The 10,980-nt window shown below is 35.5% G+C and overlaps 3 protein-coding genes across 4 annotated transcripts; 2 read left to right on the forward strand and 1 right to left on the reverse strand.

Moving 5' to 3' along the window:
* The first annotated feature begins 453 nt into the window (after positions 1-453).
* LOC135848906 (WD repeat-containing protein 91) lies at positions 454-4,594 on the forward strand. 2 transcript variants are annotated; one of them, XM_065368995.1, is made up of 15 exons: positions 454-671; positions 763-947; positions 1,042-1,165; positions 1,247-1,387; positions 1,479-1,594; positions 1,674-1,870; positions 1,946-2,055; positions 2,130-2,265; positions 2,338-2,506; positions 2,580-2,701; positions 2,780-2,956; positions 3,037-3,148; positions 3,224-3,448; positions 3,520-3,684; positions 3,760-4,594. In XM_065368995.1, exons 2-15 carry the CDS (start codon positions 828-830, stop codon positions 3,910-3,912), a joined length of 2,067 nt encoding a protein of 688 aa, XP_065225067.1. In that variant the 5' UTR covers positions 454-671; positions 763-827; the 3' UTR covers positions 3,913-4,594. The 2 variants fall into 2 exon arrangements, with proteins under 2 accessions (XP_065225067.1, XP_065225068.1); XM_065368996.1 differs by having other exon boundaries at positions 766-947.
* Positions 4,531-7,620, reverse strand: LOC135848909 (kanadaptin). Its single transcript, XM_065368998.1, has 10 exons — positions 7,113-7,620; positions 6,777-7,031; positions 6,474-6,702; positions 6,204-6,381; positions 5,996-6,138; positions 5,747-5,907; positions 5,507-5,671; positions 5,145-5,430; positions 4,999-5,069; positions 4,531-4,921 (listed from the first exon to the last, which is right to left on the reverse strand). The coding sequence occupies exons 1-10, from the start codon at positions 7,371-7,373 to the stop codon at positions 4,808-4,810; spliced, it is 1,863 nt and encodes a 620-aa protein (XP_065225070.1). The 5' UTR covers positions 7,374-7,620; the 3' UTR covers positions 4,531-4,807.
* Positions 7,621-7,932: 312 nt separating this feature from the next.
* On the forward strand, positions 7,933-10,760 carry LysRS (Lysyl-tRNA synthetase). Its single transcript, XM_065368999.1, has 10 exons — positions 7,933-8,127; positions 8,338-8,470; positions 8,549-8,714; positions 8,783-9,063; positions 9,135-9,380; positions 9,452-9,614; positions 9,696-9,964; positions 10,038-10,250; positions 10,328-10,471; positions 10,547-10,760. Exons 1-10 carry the CDS (start codon positions 8,093-8,095, stop codon positions 10,631-10,633), a joined length of 1,737 nt encoding a protein of 578 aa, XP_065225071.1. The 5' UTR covers positions 7,933-8,092; the 3' UTR covers positions 10,634-10,760.
* Positions 10,761-10,980: the final 220 nt, after the last annotated feature.

Raw genomic sequence — 10,980 nt, forward strand, 5'->3', positions numbered from 1 at the left:
GTAAGACGGAATTGGTGATATTGAATTTGTTGCAGAAACAAATTTTCAAGCAATTTTTCTGCTTAATTTTCCTTCAATGAACTGTATTGATTCAATATTCAATGTCACAAGGTGTTTTCATAAAAAGGCATAAGTAGATAGATAAATCGATAATTGTAGGTGATTTTTCCAAAATAGATTGTTTTGTGTCCGAACTTCGACTTCGAGAATCGAGACATCTTAAGCTACTGTCAGTGGGTATTTTAGCAATTTTTCTCATCATTGCAATGATAACGATGATTTTTTTTACGATCTAGTTAGCCTAAAATTGAAAATGCTGAAAGGGTGAAATCTGAAGTTGTGATTGTGAAATTGAGAAAAATTTTTCCAATTTCCAATTTTCTTTTTAGTTGAAACTTTGGCAACACTGAAGAATAACTCTACATAGTAACTTTTGATATGAACAACACTGAATTTAAATTGTTTTGGTTTTGATAGTTTTGATTGATATCGAATTCGAATTTCGGAATTTTCAAAGAATTTTTGAGTAGTTGTGAAATATTTTTATTGCATGTTGATATTTATTTTAAATTTCACCATAATTAAACATCATCGCAGGCTTACCAAAAATTGCCTCCATCTGCTGACCGGTGAAGGAATAGGCTACGAATGCACTACAAACTGATCAAAATGTAAGTACATTTATACTTGAATTTTGTGTGTTTTTCTCGATCATAGATGGATATTATTTCAATTAATCCCACCGTTTTGTTTAATTTTTAGCAGTGTGGTGATCAAGAGTACATGCTGATCAATTGAATCGTTATTTCAAGCCATTAATTGCCAGTATGTCTCACGTTCAGTACATCGACGAATTGGTACGAGAATACCTCTTGTTTCGTGGATTCACAGCTACCTTAAAATCGTTCGATAATGAGTTAAAAGTTGATAAAGATAAAGGATTTCGAGTAAGTTGACCGAAACACTTATGATTGAGTGGGAAATGTAATCTTTTCTGATGAATAATGTAGAAATGTTCTAATGGTGACGTTTACTTTGCAGGTTGACCGAATTGTGGACAATCTCTTGCAGTTGATTTACTCCTATGATTTAGTTAGTTTGAAAGAATTATGGAGTCACTTCGATCAACGTATGTTTTCTAAACTGGAGCAAGAATTTTTACCTGGTTAGTTTTTAGTTCATGTGAAATATTCAAGTTTTCTATCTGCATTTCTGAACTCTCTATGTGATTTGTTTTCGATTACAGTTGTGAAGAAGTTGGAATCTGCAGTACTCAAGTTTTACGTTATTAACGCTGTATCGAATAATAAAGTTGATAAAGTTAGTGATTTTTTGAATAAGATGACGAACGAAATTCAGGGCCAGCCTGAATGGAAAGACTGGTATGGTAAGTACGCCCTCATCGATGAATCAGATTGCATTTTATTTCAATCACATTTTAAACAATGTGATATATTTTTGCTTTTGTACCTCTGCAGTTTTACCTTATATCAAAAATCCGGAAGATAATCAGAACTTCTCGATGTATTTTACGAGACAGTGGCAAGATACTTTGTTGGTAACGCTGCATAATTTCCTGTCGTTGGTGTATCAGGTTTGTGCTCCATTTTTCAGAGCTTTCTTCTTCTAAAACGTACAGCAGAGAAACTTATGTTATTTTTTCACTCTTTTAGTCTATGCCACAACCAGTGCTGACCAATTACGAAAAAGAAGCTTTCAAAATCCGCCAACTTCAAGAAGAAAATGAAACTTTGAAACAGAAATTAGCTACCTTTATCGAATACAAACAGCAGCAACAACGATTCGCCAACAGTCAAGATAATTCTCATGTACCGCCGGATATTATCGACGATTTTTACGTGATAGCTGCGTTAGTATTATTGGTTTTCAGCGTTGAGATATATTTCTGTAAAATTAACAGTGCTTTATTTATTCTTCTGTGCAGCGAAACACCGTCGGTGAATAATACAGAAAACACGGTCAAGTCGTTGAAAAATTTAATTCGTACGATCGGTGTTGGATTACCAACTAGTCCTTTATTGGGGAGAAAATCAAGTATTTATCATTTTCAGTTCATTTCTACGTTTTGATATCCTTCGTTTTATTTTAATAAATACGATAATTTTCAGCTAACGTAGTCAGCACTAACGTGAACGTAGAAAGTAGCCGAAGCACATCTCAAGAAGGCGGCGGTGGCCGTAGAAAACACACGAAACAACGTTTGGGATCCACTCCGGGCAGTAATTCTGTGCTAAAACAATCCAAGTGAGTTACCGAAGCTCTTAAGTCGTCAATTAAAAAAAGAAAAAAAATTATTAATCGAGTCATTTTCTCCAGTGACGAAAGTAGTGGCGGAATGGCTGTTGCTAAACGTTCAATTTCATTAGATCGAGAAAATAATAAAACGAGAACGAGCAATCGTGATAGTTCCTTGGATAATGCTGATAGAAGAAATGCTCGACCTGCAGTTTCTAATAAAATACCTCCATTTTTATTACTCAGCCAGGTTGTCAACGAATCCGTTCTAAAATCGTAGAACGTTTCTTCGAACGATGATCTAATTATTGTCTGGTTTGTAGGATTCATTCGATGGGCATCGTGCTAGCGTTACTCAGTGTAAATTTAATAAATGTGGTTCAACTGTGGCCAGCACAGATGCGGACGGTGTAGTGAAAATTTGGTCACCTGCTCCATCGCCTGTGTAAGTGTCATCTATACTGTTGTTTTTATTGACCAATTATCTGTACAGGTTTTCATGTCATTTGCGTTTTTTGAACAGGTTGTTAGGAACGTCTACGTTTAAAACGACCATACGATGTTTGGACTGGGTGAATAAAAATGAACGATTTATAGTATTCGGTAGCGAAGAAGGCGTTATTAATTTATACGATACCAAAGATTTCAAAAGCGTTTGGGAAACTGGAACTGAAAACAACAGTCCTCTGCGAGACTCGAAGTAAATTGATTTACGAATACGAATCATGACAATTTCGATTCTGTAAATTACTAATTTGCGTATATTTCCTGTCCATCTAGAGTGGTCAGTGTTTCATCCAGTCCGACCGATTCTTCGTTCGTTTGCTCGGCAGTTTCCAATAAAAGTGAACATAAACTGCTACTCTACGATATTAAAGCGAAAAAATTGGAAGTTAGTATCTTCTAAGTTCGTAATTGGACTCTTGACAGTCGTGATTCATTTTCATGGTTCGTTTATTGTTCGCAGCGTTCGTTAAGCTTGGACTGCGATCCCTCGGTAAACGTTACATGCTGTACTCATAATCACAACGGACAGCTTTTAATAGCTGGTTGCTCAGATGGCACCGTACGTACGTACGATTTGCGCCATGCCGAATGTGTGGATCAGTGGCAAGCTCACAAAGATTCTATATTAGGATTACAATTATCTGCTGATCATACAGCTTGTTATACGTTAGGAGCCGATAACAAAGTACGTGTTTCCTACTTCGAAAACGAAACAATTTGGAAACGATGGAGTTACTGAACGTTTTTGCTTTTCAGTTATGTAGACGAAGTTTGAATAGTAATAATCAAGGGCCTACTTGGGATGCGACCTTATCCGCTGATCCATTGCCCATCCATCCTGGACATAAATTTACGTTAGATCAGACCGGAAAACATATCCTATTATGCTATGGACAACCCTGCGGCGGAACCATATTCAAGGTTTGTTGATAATAATTTTACGTGAAAAACGTTTCTACTTTTCTGACATTTTAACTAAACTTTGTTCGGCTGCAGATTACGAATATTGGTCTGACGTCTGTATTGGCTCTGAAAGGACACAAAACCATTACGACTGCGTGTGATTGGGCTACCGCTAATCAATGCTGTACTTGTGTTACCGCGTCCACCGACGGAAAGATTTGTGTATCTACGTTATTAATGCCTTGAAGGGTTGTAGTATTTTATTTCCATGCATTTCTAGTCACTGGGTATGGGCTTACGTTAGTTTATTTGTCATTGCTGGTTAAATATTCTCCTATAGTGTTATCATTGTAAGCGTATGTAATTACTTGTTTTTTATTTATTTACATTCCTATATTTCAATTGCGTAATTTCCCATTAATAGAGTTTTTCTGATGGAAAGAAAAACATTGCAGCTGGAATTTTCAAATTGGTAGAGAAAGTTAGAGTAGAGCTTTGAAATGATTTTAGATCATACAGGGTGGACAGAAATATCGGGTACCCCTAAAAAAGTTTTCTACCAAAATACTTCGGTTGGTCACAGTGAATGATGATAATGGTAGCACATGATTGGTTGTTAGACTGGAGAGATAACATTTCACCAATCATATGCATCTATTTCACGTTGCCAACCTATATTTTTAATGAAAAACTTTCTTAGGGGTACCCGATATTTCTGTCCACCCTGTAACTAATCGAAATTACAAACACCAACAAAATGTTCTCTTTATGCTGCAATACTCATTACTTAATGGAATAGTGTTATCGTTGTTGTAGAACCACTTGTCAATATTTTCCTTACATTTTCAATTGAAATAATACATATTCAGTTTTGTACATTTTTCATCATGTATTGTCTTTATTATTGACATTAAATTTTTTTACATTATTTGTTGGGTTGAACGATGTTTTAATAATACGCGAAATACACCAAATTATAACGAAAACAATTGGACTCGGATTATACCACCAACGTACATTGCAATACTCTACAGAAATAATAATTATAAATACATGACGAATGAAACAATTGAAATAACAAAATTAAGAAATATATCTTCGTAACATACGAAAGGAAGCAATCACATCGAGAAAAAATAAATCAATAACCATATTTATCGTTCAAACTAGTTCGTCCATCGCCTGTTTGATTAGTAGGAGGAGCCCATTCAATATTATTGAAATCTTCTTGTAGCTTATTAACGAATTTCGTTTGCTAAAGTGAAAAGAAAAAAAAATCACATAATTTAGTTATAAAATTATTTCGATTCGAAATAAATAAACGATAATTACTTTTTTAGGCTGAGATGGTTTTGATGATTCAAGCAACTTTCGTTTGAGTTGAGCTGGTGAGATGAATTCTTCTAAAAATCGAAAAAAAAACAATCGTGAAAATTTGGATTTTACAACACTTAAGCTCAATTTTCCAGAAAACCTACCTGGTTTTTTCTTAGGCGCAGGTCGTTCTTCTTGAGTTTTTTCTTCATCGATTTGTTTCGGAATTTCTTTCTTTGATGGCTGACTTTGAGGTAATGACTCTGGTTCGGATTTTTCAGCTGGTTCTACTTCGGTTGTTGAATTTTCACCATCGTTAGGTTGTGGTTGGGGTTGAGGCATCGGTTTATATTCCGGTAGTGGGACCGGTTCGGGTAATTGAAGAGGTTTAACGAAATTTATCAATTTACGCAAACGGTCTTCATCTTTTTTCAAATTTATTAGAATATTCTGCGAAAGATAAAAACAAAAACGAAGGTAGAAAATGAACACTTGAACTCGATAAAAGATGGATGTTGATATTAACCTTATATCTGCGCATTTCTAGTTTATCTACATTTCCGCTATTTATCGTCGACATGTATGATTCTAAAGCATCTTCGGAATCATTAGAGCGTTTCAAACTATCCATAATTTGTAATTTTTTTTCCACGTTTTCTATTTCTTGCAGGACGTTTTTATGTTTTTCCATCTGTAATAGAAATATTCATCGGGATATTAATATCAATCAGTCGATGTAAAATTGATTTGAGTAAATTAAACGTACGAGAGTTTCGTATGTATCTGTAGCAGGTTGAGTTTTGTGGACTTGATTCATTCTTTGTTTTCGTTTAACTTCCAAATCACCGGTTCTGTCGAAGAAACTATCTTCGTCACTGTCGTAGTAATCGTCTTCTTCCCAGTTTTTCAGTTTCTTTTTTCTACTTTCTGCAAGAGGTATATGAAACAATTGTAATTTTAATATTCTAGTCATCCTGAAGAGTTTGAAATGCTTAAATAATGTCGAGATACACACCTTGGTTGCTTTGTTTTAGTAATCCAGCTCGATCGAGCATTCTACAAGCTTCCAAAGCACACTGATGTACAGCTTCTTTTTTCTTGCCCGAGACAGTAACTTCTGCGACCATTTCAGTTCCATTCGAATTTTCAATTGGTAACCTAATCAATCGACAAATTTATAACTTGAACTATTTCAAAAAAATCACCGGAAATATAACACATACTCTATAGAACAATGAAATTTGCCGAATCCTTTTTCATTAACATTGTATCGTAATTCTTCTCCTTCTCTTTCGAACCAATTACGTAAAACTTTTTTCGGATCATCGATATATAATTCTTCATTGGTCGTAATAGCGAAAGGATTTTCCGTTAAATCGGTCTCTTCGTCGGCATCCTCTCCTACACGATTCAAAAAAAAAAATTGTCGAGATCATTTTCAAATTACACACTTTAGTACGATTCTGAAATTTGAAATCAATATCCTCACTTACCCATTCCCCAGTCGATTCCTCTAGATTCTTCTTCTTTTTCACGTTCTTCGAGTTCTTTCTGCAATTTAGCTTGGTCTTCTAAGAAAGCAGCTTGACGTCGTTCTATTTCTTTATCTCGTAATTCTTTCAATTCGGAGTACGACAATTTAGATTCTTCTTCTTGGTCTTCGTCTGGCCCTTGTAACAAGAAGAATCTCGTACTGCTTCCAAATTTTATTATATGCCCAACCTGGAAAAATCACAAAATTGGTTAAAACACAAATTCTCAAGTTTAGAATCAGCGAGATCGAGATGGACACATACTTGAACTTTAACGTAAATTTTGGGTTTAATTCTCGATTTATTCAAAAACGTTCCGTGAGTACTTCCCAAATCAAATATGTAAAATCCACGATTCTCGTCGCTTTCAGAAAAAGTAGACCGGTATTGTAATACAGCGTGATATCTCGATACTGTCGGATGTGCCATAACTATGTGACAGTTTTCCATTCTACCAAAGCAATAAAATGATCTCTGATCTAGTGTAATCGTACGCAGAGAAACGCCTGCTTTCATTTCCTGAAAAATATTAATTTTTAGTAACGAGTTCTCACACATTGAAGATATTGAATAATCGCTAAAAATAATAGAATTATTTACCTCCAAACTGTATAGAATATCTGGTCGACCTCCCCAAGAAGGTTCAGTATATGGTATGGGTAAAGATGACTTTGATGTGCATGGTTCTTTAGGTTCTTTAGGAGGTTCGCATTCTTCTTTTGGAGGTGGTTCTTGGTCCGGTTCTTTCTTCTCTGGAACGCTATCGTGGTTTTCACTCGATGTAACTTTACTTGCACCAGCTACTGGTAAGAATGATGGTTTTTTGAATACGTCGTCGTCGGTCTTTTTAATATCTTCCATTGTGAATTAAACGTTTCTCTTTTAATGAAGACAGTAACGAGATGTAGACATCAACGCCGAACCGAATGCAAAATATCAAGCACAGGATATTCCTAGAATTTCGATTTAATCATCCTTTCAAATAGTTCGTAAGCTTAACTGTACAATGCTTCGTTAATTGCAAACAATAATCGAGTAAATAATTAATAATTATTCCGATAAATTGCAAAAAATTATGAAAAACTCGCGAAAAACTCAAAATTTGTTATCAACAAAAATTCTGTGTTTATTTTGAAAATGACTTTAGCCAAAAAATAAAAAAACAGGGAGGCAACATTTACAGTGTTACCATTTTTGTAAATCAAATTATCGTATTTTTGTTCTTGAAATTTAAAATCACATTTCTTTCATAAATAATGCAGTATTTGAATAAATTTTATAATTTATTATTTTATATTTAACGTGTTCTATTCAATTTTCATATTTATTTCATAAAATTTTCAGAAAATAGAAATGAGCTTTTCCAGTCGAGCAAATTTTCATTCCACGTTGTCGACTCATCACGTTATCATCTCGTGGTTAAAAATGTCGCACTATGAACCCAATATCGTGAATTTGTGTCAAATTTTATTTAGAAACATCAAAGCGTGATGTAACGTAAGTCATTTAATATTTAAAAAATTGCATCGTTGTACATATTTATGTATATGTCCCTCGCGGAAACGTTCAACGTATAGAAAATGGCATCTAGCGAAGACGGCGTGATTTCCAAAAAGTAAGTAGATCGCTAATTAAACCGCTCATTTGTCTTTTGTTTTCCTCATATCTCTTCGGAACGTCACATTTCATCATTTTGTTATGATTCTAGTCTCTCCACAGAGTGACCAAAGTGCTCTCTCATCATTCCTCTTACTACCTATCTAAATATATCACCCAACCTCTGTACACAATGACCTAACTTTTGTGTTACTTTGTGTTTCTCTAGTGAATTGAAACGTCGCTTAAAAGCTGAGAAAAAAGCGAAAGAAAAAGCCGAAAAAGAGAAAACTGAAGAACTCAAACCGAAAGCAGGAGGAGCTGCTTCTAAACCGGTGGCAGAAGAAGAAATCAGCCCTAATGTAGTCATTGTTCCATCCATACGTCAACATCGCCAAAAATCTGGTTACTTTTTTCATCTTGGATTTTACATCTTTCAGGAATACCATCGGTTGCGGACTCAAACCGTATCCCAATGGAAGCAGAACAATATAAATGCTTACCCTCACAAGTATTCAGTTTCCATTTCGTTAGAAGAATACATCGAAAAGTACAATACGTTGCAAGATGCCGAAGTTTTAAACGATGTAACCTTATCTGTAGCCGGTATGTGATTCCGACTACGATGTAAAAATTAATCGTAGTTTTGTTCCTAATTTCGAATATTGATGCAGGTCGTGTCCATGCGATCCGGAGTTCGGGCCCTAAGCTGATATTCTTCGATTTACGAGGAGAAGGCGTTAAACTGCAAGTTATGGCCAACGCGAAATTTTATTCATCCGAGAAAGAATTCGAAGAAGATACCGATAAAATTAGAAGAGGTGACATTATCGGGGTACAAGGCAACCCTGGTAAAACTAAAAAAGGAGAGTTATCAATTATCCCTAAAAAAATTACTTTGCTGTCTCCGTGTCTTCACATGTTACCTCATTTGCACTACGGTATTAAAGATAAAGTACGTATACACGGCATCGCGATGAGTAACCGTTTAACTAGCATGATTCAGTAACGAGGTGATGTTCGCAGGAAACGAGATATCGTCAAAGGTACCTTGATTTGATTATCAACGAAAGAACTCGTCAGAAATTCATCATCAGAGCTAAAATAATATCGTATGTTCGCGGATTTTTGGATTCGCTGGGATTTTTAGAAGTCGAGACGCCGATGATGAACATGATAGCCGGAGGAGCAACAGCTAAACCTTTTGTAACGCATCATAACGAATTAGATTTGGATTTATTCATGAGGATAGCGCCGGAGTTATATCATAAGGTGCCTAAAACTCGATTATTTTGATGGATTCGTCCTTCGTGAATATTTATAGCCTATTTTCACCCTTACAGATGTTAGTAGTCGGCGGTATCGATCGAGTTTACGAAATAGGTCGACAATTCCGTAACGAAGGTATCGATTTAACGCATAATCCAGAATTTACTACTTGCGAATTTTATATGGCATATGCTGATTATAACGATCTCATGTGCATCACCGAAGACTTATTATCAGGTACACTCGCCTGTTTCTCATGTCGATGAATTTTCATTGAACCGAATATTAGAACGATTTCGTCTTCTGTTTGTGTTTTAGGGATGGTTAAAAGTATTTACGGTTCCTACAAAGTAGCGTACCATCCAGACGGTGGTGAAAACCCTGATAGCGAAGAAGTCATCATCGATTTTACGCCGCCATTTAAACGAGTATACATGTTTCCCGCTTTAGAACAAGCTCTAAAAGTTGAATTACCCGATCCTGTGAATTTAGCTACTCCGGCTGCTAATAAATTTCTCAGCGAATTATGCGAAAAACACGGTGTCGAATGTCCACCTCCACGAACTTCGTCTAGATTATTGGATAAGGTATATTGAACCGTCTTCTACTTTGGAATGGGTTTTAGACCTGAGAAATAATTTCCTCGTTGGGTAATTTCAGTTGGTTGGCGAATTTCTAGAAGAAAAATGTATAAATCCGACGTTCATTTGCGATCATCCTCAAGTAATGTCTCCATTGGCTAAATGGCATCGTTCTGTTCCCGGTCTGACAGAGCGTTTCGAAGTTTTTGTCATGAAGAAAGAAATTTGTAACGCGTATACCGAATTGAACGATCCGGCTATTCAAAGAGAACGCTTTGAACAGCAAGCCAAGGTTAGAACATACACCTGTTTGCCTCCTTTTTTATGTCATAGATCGGATATTTTAACGAGAAACTTGATTTATTGCAGGATAAACAAGCGGGTGATGATGAAGCTCAGTTAATCGACGAGAATTTCTGCACAGCTTTAGAGTACGGATTGCCACCCACAGCTGGTTGGGGTTTGGGTGTCGATAGGCTCACTATGTTCCTAACGGATTCAAACAATATTAAAGTAAGTACTTCGGTTTGCTTTCATTTGACTTGTATGTAAATTCGTGTATTTAAAATACTACTGTTTGATTTACAGGAAGTATTATTTTTCCCGGCCATGAAACCCGATGATTCGGATCGGCCCAAGGAAGCAAATGACAAAAATTTATTAAACGGCGAATGATGATAGTATTTTTCGATTTATACACGGTTTTTTGAAACCGCTTAAATTTTAAGTAATTTATTTAATTCTCTTTTTTGTTTATCTTCGATTGTGTTTTATTACTAATAAAATCCTCGAGTGTGGCAAAGCGTATTGTTTATGCGGAGACCTCAAAAAAACCCAACGAGAGGAAGAGGAAGTTACGAAATTGTTATAGAATTTGTACTCACGATTATTTTTACGACGTATAAAAATTTATTTTATGGAGGGGATAGCGAATCGTACCATCAGCATTAATGGATAATTAACGGGAAAAGGTTCAGTAACGAGCAGTTTTGTTTTTTCAGCAATTATCGGCTAAAATTAAA

Source organism: Planococcus citri, chromosome 5, assembly GCF_950023065.1.
Source record: "Planococcus citri chromosome 5, ihPlaCitr1.1, whole genome shotgun sequence".
NCBI classification, from domain to species: domain Eukaryota; kingdom Metazoa; phylum Arthropoda; class Insecta; order Hemiptera; family Pseudococcidae; genus Planococcus; species Planococcus citri.

Bases quoted from the DNA above. Each gene is read 5' to 3' on its own strand.
- LOC135848906 (XM_065368995.1), top strand. From the start codon at position 828: ATGTCTCACGTTCAGTACATCGACGAATTGGTACGAGAATACCTCTTG. The intron at 2,957-3,036 runs GTAAATTGATTT...CTGTCCATCTAG, and splicing joins AGTCCTCTGCGAGACTCGAA to AGTGGTCAGTGTTTCATCCA. The intron at 3,449-3,519 runs GTACGTGTTTCC...TTTGCTTTTCAG, and splicing joins CGTTAGGAGCCGATAACAAA to TTATGTAGACGAAGTTTGAA.
- LOC135848909 (XM_065368998.1), bottom strand. From the start codon at position 7,373: ATGGAAGATATTAAAAAGACCGACGACGACGTATTCAAAAAACCATCA. The intron at 5,070-5,144 runs GTAGGTTTTCTG...TTCGATTTTTAG, and splicing joins TGCGCCTAAGAAAAAACCAG to AAGAATTCATCTCACCAGCT. The intron at 4,922-4,998 runs GTAATTATCGTT...TTTTCACTTTAG, and splicing joins AACCATCTCAGCCTAAAAAA to CAAACGAAATTCGTTAATAA.
- LysRS (XM_065368999.1), top strand. From the start codon at position 8,093: ATGGCATCTAGCGAAGACGGCGTGATTTCCAAAAA. The intron at 9,965-10,037 runs GTATATTGAACC...GGGTAATTTCAG, and splicing joins CGTCTAGATTATTGGATAAG to TTGGTTGGCGAATTTCTAGA. The intron at 10,251-10,327 runs GTTAGAACATAC...GATTTATTGCAG, and splicing joins GCTTTGAACAGCAAGCCAAG to GATAAACAAGCGGGTGATGA.